General features: G+C 34.0%; 1 protein-coding gene across 2 annotated transcripts in view; it reads right to left on the minus strand.

The window, feature by feature from the left end:
• Nucleotides 1-15,404, minus strand: part of CSMD3 (CUB and Sushi multiple domains 3) — a 1,245,616-nt gene that overhangs the window by 126,997 nt on the left and 1,103,215 nt on the right. For both annotated transcript variants that reach the window (XM_078441978.2, XM_078441977.2), the window contains 2 exons: nucleotides 7,969-8,087; nucleotides 6,768-6,837 (listed from right to left, as the gene is read on the minus strand). In XM_078441978.2, coding sequence (XP_078298104.1) covers nucleotides 6,768-6,837; nucleotides 7,969-8,087 — 189 coding nt within the window. The remainder of the gene's footprint in view (nucleotides 1-6,767; nucleotides 6,838-7,968; nucleotides 8,088-15,404) is intronic.

The following is a 15,404-nucleotide window of genomic DNA, read 5'->3' on the forward strand; positions in this document are numbered from 1 at the left end:
AGGAATTTGTCACCACTAAACCAGCCCTACAAGAGATCCCAAGGGGGATCCTGTGAGACAAAGTACCAGAGACATCGCTACAAGCATGAAACATACAGACTTCACAATGACTCTACCCATGTCTTTCTATAATAACACTGAATGTAAATGGATTAAATGCGCCAACCAAAAGACATAGGGTATCAGAATGGATAAAAAAACAAGACTCATCTATTTGCTGTCTACAAGAGACTCATTTTAGATCTGAGGACACCTTTAGATTGAGAGAGAGGGGATGGATAACTATGTATCATGCTACTGGAAGCCAAAAGAAAGCTGGAGTAGCCATACTTATATCAGACAAACTAGACTTTAAATTAAAGGCTGTAACAAGAGATGAAGAAGGGCATTATATAATAATCACAGGGTCTATCCACCAGGAAGAGCTAACTATTATAAATGTCTATGCGCCAAATACCCGAGCCCCCAGATATATAAAACAATTACTCATAAACATAAGCAACCTTATTGATAAGAATGTGGTCATTGCAGGGGACTTTAACACCCCACTTACAGAAATGGATAGATCATCTAGACACACAGTCAATAAAGAAACAAGGGCCCTGAATGATACATTGGATCAGATGGACTTGACAGATATATTTAGAACTCTGCATCCCAAAGCAACAGAATATACTTTCTTCTCGAGTGAACATGGAACATTCTCCAAGATAGATCATATACCGGGTCACAAAACAGCCCTTCATAAGTATACAAGAATTGAAATTATACCATGTATACTTTCAGACCGCAATGCTATGAAGCTTGAAATCAACCACAGGAAAAAGTCTGGAAAACCTTCAAAAGCATGGAGGTTAAAGAACACCCTACTAAAGAATGAGTGGGTCAACCAGGCAATTAGAGAAGAAATTAAAAAATATATGGAAATAAATGAAAATGAAAATACAACAATCCAAACGCTTTGGGACGCAGCGAAGGCAGTTCTGAGAGGAAAATACATTGCAATCCAGGCCTACCTCCAGAAACAAGAAAAATCCCAAATACAAAATCTAACAGCACACCTAAAGGAAATAGAAGCAGAACAGCAAAGGCAGCCTAAACCCAGGAGAAGAAGAGAAATAATAAAGGTCAGAACAGAAATAGACAATATAGAATCTAAAAACACTGTAGAGCAGATCAACGAAACCAAGAGTTGTTTTTTTGAAAAAATAAACAAAATTGACAAACCTCTAGCCAGGCTTCTCAAAAAGAAAAGGGAGATGACCCAAATAGATAAAATCATGAATGAAAATGGAATTATTACAACCAATCCCTCAGAGATACAAGCAATTATCAGGGAATACTATGAAAAAATATATGCCAACAAATTGGACAACCTAGAAGAAATGGACAAATTCCTAAACACCCACACTCTTCCAAAACTCAATCAGGAGGAAATAGAAAGCTTGAACAGACCCATAACCAGTGAAGAAATTGAATCGGCTATCAAAAATCTCCCAACAAATAAGAGTCCAGGACCAGATGGCTTCCCAGGGGAGTTCTACCAGATGTTTAAAGCAGAGAGAATACCTATCCTTCTCAAGCTATTCCAAGAAATAGAAAGGGAAGGAAAACTTCCAGACTCATTCTATGTAGCCAGTATTACTTTGATTCCTAAACCAGACAGAGACTCAGTAAAAAAAGAGAACTACAGACCAATATCCCTGATGAATATGGATGCAAAAATTCTCAATAAGATACTAGCAAATTGAAGTCAACAGCATATAAAAAGAATTATTCACCATGATCAAGTGGGATTCATTCCTGGGATGCAGGGCTGGTTCAACAATCGCAAATCAATCAACGTGATACATTACATTAATAAAAGAAAAGATAAGAACCATATGATCCTGTCAATCGATGCAGAAAAGGCCTTTGACAAAATCCAGCACCCTTTCTTAATAAAAACCCTTGAGAAAGTCGGGATAGAAGGAACATACTTAAACATCATAAAAGCCATTTATGAAAAGCCCACAGCTAACATCATCCTCAATCGGGAAAAACTGAGAGCTTTTCCCCTGAGATCAGGAACACGACAGGGATGCCCACTCACACCGCTGTTGTTTAACATACTGTTGGAAGTTCTAGCATCCGCAATCAGACAACAAAAGGAAATCAAAGGCATCAAAATTGGCAAAGATGAAGTCAAGCTTTCACTTTTTGCAGATGACATGATATTATACATGGAAAATCCGATAGACTCCACCAAAAGTCTGCTAGAACTGATACATGAATTCAGCAAAGTTGCAGGATACAAAATCAATGTACAGAAATCAGTTGCATTCTTATACACTAACAATGAAGCAACAGAAAGACAAATAAAGAAACTGATCCCATTCACAATTGCACCAAGAAGCATAAAATACCTAGGAATAAATCTAACCAAAGATGTAAAAGATCTGTATGCTGAAAACTATAGAAAGCTTATGAAGGAAATTGAAGAAGATATAAAGAAATGGAAAAACATTCCATGCTCATGGATTGGAAGAATAAATATTGTCAAAATGTCAATACTACCCAAAGCTATCTACACATTCAATGCAACCCAATCAAAATTGCACCAGCATTCTTCTCGAGACTAGAACAAGCAATCCTAAAATTCATATGGAACCACAAAAGGCCCCGAATAGCCAAAGTAATTTTGAAGAAGACGACCAGAGCAGGAGGCATCACAATCCCAGACTTTAGCCTCTACTACAAAGCTGTCATCATCAAGACAGCATGGTATTGGCACAAAAACAGACACATAGACCAATGGGATAGAATAGAAACCCCAGAACTTGACCCACAAATGTATGGCCAGCTAATCTTTGACAAAGCAGAAAAGAATATCCAATGGAAAAAAGACAGTCTCTTTAACAAATGGTGCTGGGAGAACTGGACAGCAACATGCAGAAGGTTGAAACTAGACCACTTTCTCACACCATTCACAAAAATAAACTCAAAATGGATAAAGGACCTGAATGTGAGACAGAAAACCATCAAAACCCTAGAGGAGAAAGCAGGAAAAGACCTTTCTGACCTCAGCCGTAGCAATCTCTTACTCGACACATCCCCACAGGCAAGGGAATTAAAAGCAAACATGAATTACTGGGACCTTATGAAGATAAAAAGCTTCTGCACAGCAAAGGAAACAACCAACAAAACTAAAAGGCAACCAACGGAATGGGAAAAGATATTTGCAAATGACATATCGGACAAAGGGCTAGGATCCAAAATCTATAAAGAGCTCACCAAACTCCACACCCAAAAAACAAATAACCCAGTGAAGAAATGGGCAGAAAACATGAATAGACACTTCTCTAAAGAAGACATCCGGATGGCCAACAGGCACATGAAAAGATGCTCAACGTCACTCCTTATCAGGGAAATACAAATCAAAACCACACTCAGATATCACCTCACGCCAGACAGAGTGGCCAAAATGAACAAATCAGGAGACTATAGATGCTGGAGAGGATGTGGAGAAACGGGAACCCTCTTGCACTGTTGGTGGGAATGCAAATTGGGGCAGCCACTCTGGAAAGCAGTGTGGAGGTTCCTCAGAAAATTAAAAATAGACCTACCCTATGACCCAGGAATAGCACTGCTAGGAATTTATCCAAGGGATACAGGAGTACTGATGCATAGGAGCACTTGTACCCCAATGTTTATAGCAGCACTCTCAACAATAGCCAAATTATGGCAAGAGCCTAAATGTCCATCAACTGATGAATGGATAAAGAAATTGTGGTTTATATACACAATGGAGTACTACGTGGCAATGAGAAAGAATGAAATATGGCCCTTTGTAGCAATGTGGATGGAACTGGAGAGTGTGATGCTAAGTGAAATAAGCCATACAGAGAAAGACAAATACCATATGGTTTCACTCTTATGTGGATCCTGAGAAACTTAACAGAAACCCATGGGGGAGGGGAAGGAAAAAAAAAAAAGTTAGAGAGGGAGGGAGCCAAACCCTAAGAGACTCTTAAAAACTGAGAACAACCTGAGGGTTGATGGGGGGTGGGAGGGAGGGAAGGGTGGGTGATGGGTATTGAGGAGGGCACCTTTTGGGATGAGCACTGGGTATTGGATGGAAACGAATTTGACAATAAATTTCATATATTGAAAAAAAAAAAAAAAAGAAAGACAAAAACCTAAACTCTATGAAGAGAAAATAACCACACAAATTAGACTATGCTGTGTGCCATGAAGCTATTTTAAATATCAAATTTTTGTGGGGCTTCTAGGTGGCTCAGTTGGACACATGATCTCACGAGTTGTGGGTTCGAGCCCCACAGCAAGTTCCGTGCTGAATGCTTGCTCAGAGCCTGGAGCCTGCTTCAGATTCTGTGTCTCTTTCTCTCTCTGCCCCCACCCCCCACTTATGCTCTGTCTCACTTTATCTCTCAAAAATAAATAAATGTAAAAAAAATTTTAATATCAAATTTTTGAAAACATGCTATGGTATGGAAACTTATTCTAACTTAATGTCAAGGAAGAGTATATATTGTATATAAAATATATAAAGTGTGTGTATCTCTACCTCTCTCTTTCTCTTCATATACATACACACACATATCTGTAGCATGCTAAAACTTTATTTTAATTCATTCCTTAAGCAATATTTATTAATTAGTGTTCTAGACACTGGGGATATAGTAATTAACAGATCTAAACTCTCTGTTGTCATATCAGCAAAATATATATGCCATTTATTTTGTTGTCTGTACCTTTTTATATTCCCAATTTTTTATACTTAATTGGATACACACACACATAACACACACACATAATTGACATTACATATTTAAATTTTTACAATAGGCATTATATACATATAATTTTATAATTGAAATTATAAAATCGATATTATAATTGACTTGTAAATTATTTGACACCTAAAGAGATATATCTTCTAAAAAATATCATCCAATCTAAAATCTAAATGCTTTTGGGGTCCCTGGGTGGCTCAGATGGTAAGTGTCCGAGTTCAGCTCAGGTCATGATCTCGCGGTTCATGACTTTGAGCCCCACGTGGGGCTCTGTGCTGACAGCTCAGAGCCTGGAGCCTACTTCGGATTCTGTGTCTCGTTCTCTCTCTGCTCCTTCCCCACTCACACTCTGTCTCTCTCTCAAAAAGAAACAAACATCAAAAAATAATAATAATAAAATAAAATAAAATAAAATCTAAATGCTTTCAATATCTTTGGGTAATTAAGACCATCCTTGCTTCTAGACATATTTTCCAGTAGTCTCAACAGAAATAGTACACCTGGTACACAGGCATAGATTGACTTGTCTTTGCCCTATATTCATATGTTAAAGCCTTCACACATTATCTGACTATATTTGGAATTCAGGCTTCTAAGGAGGTAATCGAAGTTATATGAAATTATAAGGGTGGAGCCCTAATCTGATAGTACTACTATCCTTATAAGACACTAGAGGGACACCTGGGGGGCTCAGTTGGTTAAGCATTCTACTTGGTTTCGGCTCAGGTCTTGATCTTATGGTTCATGAGTTCTAGCCCCACATCAGGCTCTGCACTGACAGTGAAGAGCCTGCTTGGGATTCTCTCTCTCCCTCTCTCTCTGCTCCATCCCTGCTCTTTCTCTCTCTCCCAATAAATAAAAAATAAACTCTAAAACAAAAAAGGAAACAAACGGAAAAAAAAGAGAAAAGACACCATGTGAAGATGCAGGGAGAATATGGTCATTTACAAGCCGAGGAGAGAGGCCTCAGGAGAAAACAATCTTGCCAGCACCTTGCTTTTGGATTTCTAGCTTCTAGAACTGAGAGCAAATACATTTTTGTTGCCTAACCCAACCAGTCTGTGGTATTCTGTTAAGGCAGCCCAAACAAATACAATACAGAGGTAAGTCATAGAAGTCACACAAATTCTTTTGTTTTTGCCCATTTTCCTACTCAAAAAAAGGCTATCTACTACATATATTTATCTTAATTACACTTACCATCTAAAACTCTGTTTAAGTTTTATGGGCTGACTATGTTTCCCAATGACTTGGGTCAACATCATCTCATCTTCCTGAAATTCCATCATGTAGTCAATGGTAGAACTAAATTACTCTTTTATTTCATGTCTTTTATTTCTACCACTCTAAATGGTAAATAAATGATTTAAAGATAGGGATCACACCTCATATTTCTTTCTCAGATACTCTGTAGAGCCCAGGATATTAATGGTTGCATACAGATACTAGAAATGAGGAAGAGAAAATAACATGAAAAAGTGGACAGAAATGACTGGAAGCAGCAATAAGTTAGGGCACAAATTGGGTCCATTCTTTCTAAGATCCAAGTGCCATTTTGATATATTCCATATCTAAATCACCTGTCACTACTGAAGACATCTCAAGGACTGTCATGCTCCCTTGGTACACTCCAGATTCCTTATTGTTTCCGGCTTAATAGCAAGCAATGAATATTTACTTACTTTCCTGATCTATGGGTATTTCTATCATAGCATACTGAGAAAAAGTTCTAAGGATCGAACAATCTAGTAACTTTTCTCAACTTCTGAAGTCATCCATTGATGTTGAAGTTTGAGTTAAAAATTCTAAACATGTAAAATAAATTTTAAAAAGACATGAAATGTTTATCTCAAAATATAATTTCCATAAAACTTGACAAAAGGCAAACTATATGTTTGAAGAACGTTATATACAGGGTGTGTCTTTAAAATTTGATAAAGCTTATAAATGAGTTACAATTCCTCAACTTACCCAAACAAATTGGGATTGGATAATTCCATCTTCTTACAGGTCCAGGCATACATGTAATATGAGAATGACCCTATATAAACAAGACAGTACAGTTCAGTACTCACTTTAAAAAGACTGAATTAAACATAGCAAACTTAATATCATAAAAACAAGCTTAGATATATATTTTCATTTCTTATATTTTCAAACTTTTACTGGAATTTTCTTTAAAAAAAAGTCATGGTAAAAAATTGTTAAAAACATTGAATGAAATAACCACATGTTACTGTTTATAATAAATTGCTATAATATTCAAGGTGAGATAGGTTAAAGCATAATTTAAAAACATTTAATAAAAATATTAAAACAAGTCAATTAAGGTATATAAATTTTAAATTAAAATATAAAGTCCAGAAAGATCTGATTGTTCTTCTGAGACTAATAATTTGTAATACAACTTTAAAGACTCTAAATTATTAATTTTTAACTTTGCTTCCTCTAAGGAGTTTATTTACTTAACATATGAAATAGTTTTTGCCTCATATTTTTTCTCAATTTTTTAGTAGGTCTTTAGAGAGATTTTTATGCAACCATAAATTTGAGACCCTCTAAAATGTATTTGTAGTCGATTTTTACTAATTGGGGGAATTTATTTACATGGAAGTTTCATTTAATGCTTTAAGTAGCACTTTGTTTTTATTTTCAAATCTAAAAGATTCTAAAAGATGCAGGAGTTCAGTTGTTACATCCTATGCGAATAGAAAGAAAAGTGTGAAGTAAATATTAATTTTGATTCAAATTTAAGTTTTGGTCCCTTGCAAACAAAACCTATTTAGTCCAGGAGCTCTTGGGTGGCTCAGCTGGTTATGCAGACTCGATTTGGGCTCAGGTCATGATCTCACGATTCGTGGGTTTGAGCCTCACATCAGGCACTGCACTGTCAGTGCAGGGCCTGCTTGGGATACTTTCTCCCCCTCTCTCTGACCCTCCCCTGCTCTCTCTCTCTCTTTCTCAAAATACATAAACTTAAAAAAAAAAACCATTTAATCCATTCCAGTAATTTCTCTCATGAATTTATGAACAAATTTAATACCTTTGACTTGGTATGCTACATGGTCTGAAATCAATATTTTTTGAAACTTGTGGATTATCAATCATTGTTCTGTTAAAATATTCTGAAAAAGCAATGCATATCAAAACTATAATTTAAAAGTCATCTTACCTGAAGAGAATATCCTTGATCACACTGAAAGGACACAACATCACCAACCATATATCTGTCTCCAATTTTCATTCCACTGCTGGGAGTCTGCGGTTCAGGACAGGAATCCAAACCAATTGCTGAGAAATATAAAGATAATAGCATAAGTAACTTTCAAGTAACGAATGCTTAAATTATGCATATTAAATTACCAAAATTGAATACCATTACCATTAAAACTAGATTTTACATTGGGACGTTAAGAATGTTCTGTGAATAATATTTAAGTGAACAAGATTTAACTGTAGTTGTTAAAAGCAATGTGCTTTGGAACTATACCATAAAACTATTTCTTTGGATTTTCATGGCACCAACCATTAAATAGCTCTGTGATTACGCTTAAAGTCTTTTTAACTCCCAGCCTAAATGTCTTCTACTGTAAAACAAAAATTAAAAATTCTTTTAAAAACTTCCTAGATAAAAAAGAAATAATAATTTATTGTGAGAGTAGAATGAAATTATATTTCTAAAGTATTCTTTTTTTTTTTTTAATGCTTATTTCTGAGACAGAGAGACAGAGCATGAGCAGGGGAGGTGCTGAGAGATGGAGAGACACAGAATCTGAAGCAGGCTCCAGGCTCCGAGCTGTCAGCACAGAGCCCGACGCGGGGCTCGAACTCACGGACTGCGAGATCGTGACCTGAGCCGAAGTCGGACGCTCAACCGACTGAGCCACCCAGGCGCACCATCTAAAGTATTCTTAATAAAATAACTAAAAAACTATTTGCTATTTTGTCCATATCACCTGGTTCCTTCCTCCTTAATATAGAATTGACTTTTTAATTTATGAGACACATTTTTAAGTTACTTATTACATGTAAAATTTTTAAATGTATTTTTAAGGAAGATTTGTTGTCCAAATATATTATAAATAAAAAGGAGAAAAACATGTAGTTTATTGAGACCTGAAAAGTTTTCGTGACACTTGAAATCAGTTATTTCTGAAGGGGAGACAATTATATAATTCAAAACACTTCCATTATTTTCACATTAACAATATATTTTTCAATATATGGGGACAAATACATACTAAATGTTAAGCTGTTTTCCTAAAATAAAGTCTTAAAAATTAATTTTTTGCCAAAATATTTTTTTCAAACATGTGAATGTACTACTATTATAAACTTTTTATTTTCTTTTTTTAAATATAATTTATTGTCAAGTTAGCTAACATACAATATATACAGTGTGCTCTTGGCTTTGGGGATAGATTCCTGTGATTCATTGCTTACATACAACACCCAGCGCTCATCCCAACAAGTGCCCTCCTCAATACCCATCATTAATTTTCCCCTCCTTCCCGCCCCTCCCCCCCCATCAGCCCTCAGTTAGTTCTCTGTATTTAAGAGTCTCTTAGAGTTTGCCTCCCTTTCTGTTTGAAACTATTTTTCCCCTTCCCTTCTCCCACGGTCTTCTGTTAAATTTCTCAAGTTCCACATATGAGTGAAAACATATGATATCTGTCTTTCTCTGACTGACTTATATTTTCAGTAAAAGCCAATGTTTATTACCCTTTTTTTTGCAATCCACATTTTGAAGCTAATCTAATGCATAATTAAATTATAAGAATAAGTAGTCACCACTGCAAAGTCATTATACATATGTTCTTTTCATGAAAAAACATTAAAAATTAAATCCTAAACAATTACAGTACTTCAGACATTCTTTTACTCCTTGATATTTCTCTCTGATGGATGCTCTCATAGCACTACTTTCTACATTCCTTTGTGATGCTTAGTATAAACTAATAATGAATACATAATTATGTAATTAGTTCTTCAATATTTGTTTCCCCTCTGAGAATAGAAACTCTTAAGGGCAGCTTAGAGCACAGCATCTTAAGGACACATTCAATAAACATCAGTTGACTGGATGAATGAAGAGTATGGAAAACAAAGCGAATCCCTGTTTTGATAATTTCTTAATAGATACTAATGTCTACCCCTGCAAATGAAAAATGCTTTCTCTGCCTAATAATACAATGGTCAGAGTAGCTAAAAACCATTCCAAATTAGGTCACATTTAAGGACAGAAAATGACAGGAGAGCACTATCTTTATAGAATTATGATTAGATCAGAAAGGAAGGCAGTAAAGAGGAAGAGTAAATTGGTCATTTGGGAGTGCACTTGAGGCAATCCTAGAGGAGGCTAGAGTAGTCCATGGACTGGAATTCCAATGCCCTGTGCTTCAGTTAAGTAGGTCTCTAAACATATATCATGTTCCATATCTCTTGATTTTTTTGAAATCTTGAATTTCTGGACCAAGGCAAGATAAGTTATCATTACATTGTGACCTACTTTAAAAATTTTAAGGTTTCATGTCTTGCTTCCCCAACTAGATTTTAGGATCTAAGAAGTGAAAGAAACTGTCTTATATTTGTTTTAATCTCATTTAATACCTACTAATGGGCCTTACACATTACATTTACCTGACTTCATGGAGCCCTTTTCAAGAATGAATGAATATCCCAAAAAAGTGATTTATGATATAAACATACATGTCTTATAAATAAGATTTCACCTCCCTTTGGTACAATCTTAGTTTTTAGGGAGTCCCGAACAGTACTTCTATTACTCTTTACTGCTAAGGTCATTCTTACAGTCATTCTTACTGAGAAGGCCAAATTTTGCACATGTTCATTTTTCTTTTCTATCAAGTACTTCATTCAGAGTCATATACACAGAAAACTATTAATATACAGAAGTGGCGATTTCCTTTTCTGAGAGGAGAACAAAACAAAACTATGGTATAGTGATGCTATAGAGTATTGAGAGCTTTATTGTTAAGTGAGGTTTATACATAATATATATGGATGTAGTAAAATATTTTATAAGTTTTAACTTTAAAATGTGATACAAAAATCAATAAACTATGTAATAGCGATTTTGTAAGTTAAAAATTATATATATATATGTATATATGTATATATACATATATATACATATATACATATATACATGAACAGAGAAAAATGAGTAAAAGGAAATATGCCAAATATTAGTATAGGTTAGGGTTCTTTATTATGAGATTATTGGTGATTTGTATGCCTTTCCTTGAATGTTCCTGTATTTCCAAAATTTTTATAATTTGGAATGATTTTTTAATTAATAAAATTCCTCATCTATTAGATGAATTAGTACTAGTAGCGAATTTGAGGGTAAAAGTACATATTCCTGTCTATTGTTTAAGACACTGAGTTAGGAAAAAAAAAGAGATTGAGTTGGACCAGCTAATCTGTTGAATATGATTGTTTCAAGGTAGAAAGCAAGGTGATGAGGTAATCAGATAAGCAGAAGTCACTGACGGCTCTCTCATTTTTTTGCAGCCAATTATTTTATGTACACTAAAGAAGATAAAACAGAAATATCTGAAATCTTACAGTTCATATTTTACATTTTTTATTTGAACAAATAAACCTCTGAGTGATTAAATAGCAATTTTAAAGTAGCTAGATTTATGGTGGTGATTACTCATAATGGATATAAAGGTTGAATCACTATGCTGTCCACCTGGAATTAACATGATCTCGTATGTCAATGACCCTTCAACTTAAAAACTCTTTAAAAAGTCTTCTTTGAGAATTATTTTCACTTCTTTATAAGTAACAAAATCAATAGATTATTAGAATCAACAAAGAAAAGAGAATTTTTATAAAAATATTGTAAAGGATTCTCTTGTTTAACGAAGGCAATCAAAATATTGAGTCATTTGCAGCTTTATGAGTGTAAATTTTGGTGTTGGCAATCAAAGATACTCTCTGGGTGAATTTTTGAAATGAGAATTGGATCAATTGATCTGCTTTTGTAGCCAAAAACAAACAGAAATGAATCCAGCAACAAATCCATATCAAAAATTGCACAGAGTTCTGTCTGCTGTCAAATTACAGTAGGCAGTTATCCTGAATGAAAATGCCAAAACCTCAGTTCTTTACATTTCCAACATTTATTTATAACCATTTATGTATAACCCAAAACTATTCTTTCCAATCTGTTCACAAGGCAATCAATCTGCAGTAGAAAATGCTCTTAATCATAAATCATATCATTTATATCTGATCATTCTGACTATATGTATGTATATATCATATATATGTGATATACATAAATGATAAAATGTTAAATAGAATCTGACATAAGTAATTACTGAGGATCTGTTGTGTACTTTGTATACATATTTTAATATATATAATATATTATAAATATATATATATATTACTGCCCAGAATTCCATAATGATTTTAATTAGTTTTAATGCATCAAGAGAGGCAGACAGGAAGAAGAAGAAAGCTTAATTACTGCTAAGATTCCTGGTAAATTGTTTTGTAAGAGGAAAAACTCCTTCACGAATTTGACATGACAACCTATGTATAAATTTATTGAAAATCAAGACCAAAATATTGGAACTGCATACATGTAAGAAAGGAGCAGGAATCGAATCGTGTCTTTGCACAAAGGTTGTATTCAGTGATAGCAAAGTCTTGTTATTTTAAATATATTTCATGTCTTCAATTTTAAATCTTACTCTAAATAGTGGATTCAAGATAACTATTATTTCTATGTTTATACAACATATGAGGGATTTTTTTTAAATACACTAGAATCGCCATTTGGCATTCCACATTTATCATTATAATATAGCTGTCTGAAAAAAACACAGAAGTTGGTGACAATCAAAGAATGAATCCAATATGAGCTGGAGTACTCGTTTGAGGACTTGTAGAAAACTCCAATGGCAAGCACACAGACTTTGTTCTGGTATAATGTATGTTGGAATTGATTAATTAATCTGGTAAACACATATTTGCCAAATACCTATTATGAAACATGTAACTTGAATGTTTGTAAGCAAGTTTTTTCAGAAGGAACAATTCTGACTTAATAATCACTGATGAGCAGCAGTGGGTCAGGAACACATTGTGATGTACGGACTTCACTCGCATTTACGTTAATCCGTAAATTTTTACTTACTTACTTTACTTGTTCTTACTTCAGTTAACATTTAACTTAGCATTACCCTGAATAATTAATTGAATATTCAGTAATAGAAAGTGCTTAGCAAATTTTAGTCTACGGAGTAACGAAAACTAAGTTAAATGATAAAATTTTAAAGAGAATCTGACATAAACAATTGCTGAGCACCTATTGTGTACTCTGTATCATGTTAGATGTCAGAAATGCAAAGAAATATTAGCAACATAAGCGACCATGCTCTAAGGAAACATTTGATGAAACAGGAGAGGTAACTATTTCAAAAGATTACAGGGTAGTGAAACAGTCACAATAAATGAAGGTTAACCTGTGTTTAAATTATTATTTCATAAAGGATAACCCTACTAGAAAATTATATATTTTACCCACTCATGAGAACAAAGGGTAAGGTGATGGTGATGTCCTGGCAGACAAGGTGGCATGTTAAATAAATGAAGTTTCAAGTGATTTTTCCTTCTGTATGGAAAACAGAGGAATGTTTTCCCCCAAAGCACATTGTAGTGTTTTGAAAAGAGCAAGAAATGAAGCTGAAAGGGAGGCAGGATATATACATTGTGTACAGTTTTATAATCTCAACCAATGTAGGAAATTATTTTTTTTCCTGTGGGTAGTGAAGGAAAATTTCTTAGTTATTGAGAACACAACCTCGATCTGCACTAGTTTCGTAATCTTTGGTAAAGTCTGAAATCACTTATATGCCTCAGTTCCCTCACCTATAAAATGAGGTGGAAAAATGCCAACTTCATAGGAATATTGTAATGCTGAAGGAAAACAAGATATCCATAATACTTAAAATAGTGGCAGGGACATAAAAGCTAACATCATTTAGTGGTTTTAAGCATGGGAGTGAGGTTGTCTTTTACATTCTAGATAAAGGATAGGATATTTTTTCTGTTGTTATGAGAGTATGTTTCTGTATGTTTAAGATCAATAAGTTTCACATATATACTATAGGAATATTAAAAAATATGTAAAAAATTATATAAAGTGCCAAGACTTTAAATACTTTGAATTTTTTGATTGACCGCAAACAAAAAGTTTCTGTATAAGCTAAAATGTTACTGATATTACTGGGAGAAAAACCAACAGACTAATGTTGTTAGCTCAAGATACAACCAGAGAAAGTGTAGGAATACAAAACCACAATGTTTCCAGAATTCACAACTTAGGCTAAATCTATTTCTACGTCGACACCACAAAGAGGTAAAAAGTCAGTGAGATGATCATGAAGTAAATTTTGATTAAAAGAGAAAACTATGACAAAACTAATGGCCTTAAAGGGTTAAGGAGTGAGGTATGTTTGTAAAACCTATTATACTTATTTGCATTTAATACATTCTGTTAATGGCAACTGAAATTAGAAATGACAAATATTTATAATTTAATTTGGGCAGGAGAGGTTTCTACAATTAACATTGTACGAGATGATATACATAAACTAGTTAGAACAAGAAAATTAGTTTAAGTAAAAACATAATTAATCTTAAAATCACTATTTTTTTCTCAAAGAATCAATTATTTAATTAGCCCAAGGGAGGAAACAATTTTTAGTGATTATAAAAATAAACTCATTAAGACCTAATGCATTATCTCTTAAGCATATTGCTCAAGGACGGAAAGCAGTAAAATAACTATTGTGCTGAATTGAATCTTTTGTTATTTATAAGCTAGAGTTAAATGAATACATGTCTAGGCATTTACTATTTTGTGACTATGTTTATACTTTTGGCTATTTGGACCAGCCCTGCCACTATGATGTGGGATGGAAAGATATTTTCAGACCACCTGTGTTTTCTCAGGATTTGCAGAAAGTTATTAGTGGCACATATCATGAGTGTTCTCAGGTTTAGGAGGAGAGAAAAATCTATTCATCATGGTAACATGTACCTTTGCCTTCCTCAGAGTATGTCCTAAGATCTTTGAGCTCCCTTAAATGTGCAAACACCATTACTGCATGTAATTTGCCCTTTTAAAACATGCGCATTATATAAGTTCAAAACCAAAAACTACTCATTGATTTATAGACGTTCCACTGTCCCTTTAGAATTTTCCATGTCCCTTTAGAATTTCCTTTAGAGTAAGACACAAATGTGTATGGCAACACATTTTAGGAAATGTGAAAGAAATGATATAGGCATATTATAACCAAATTGTAGTTTGTATTTTAAAAGTTTTAATGATGAAGCTCTAACAGAATCCAAGTGGCAGAGCAACTAGAGATTATAAATTCTCTTTACAGAAGCTTCCTAACAATTGATCAATTTAATGTCATTCCATGTACCAGGGACATTTTTCCTAGCAAAAAAATATATTTATGCAAGACATACAATTACAACTAGAATCACATATGTTAAAACCAAACAAACAACAAAAAATACAAATTGTCAATTTAAGAATTCATTCCCAGT

Source organism: Panthera onca, chromosome F2 (genome assembly GCF_046562875.1).
Source record: "Panthera onca isolate mPanOnc1 chromosome F2, mPanOnc1 haplotype 2, whole genome shotgun sequence".
NCBI lineage: Eukaryota > Metazoa > Chordata > Mammalia > Carnivora > Felidae > Panthera > Panthera onca.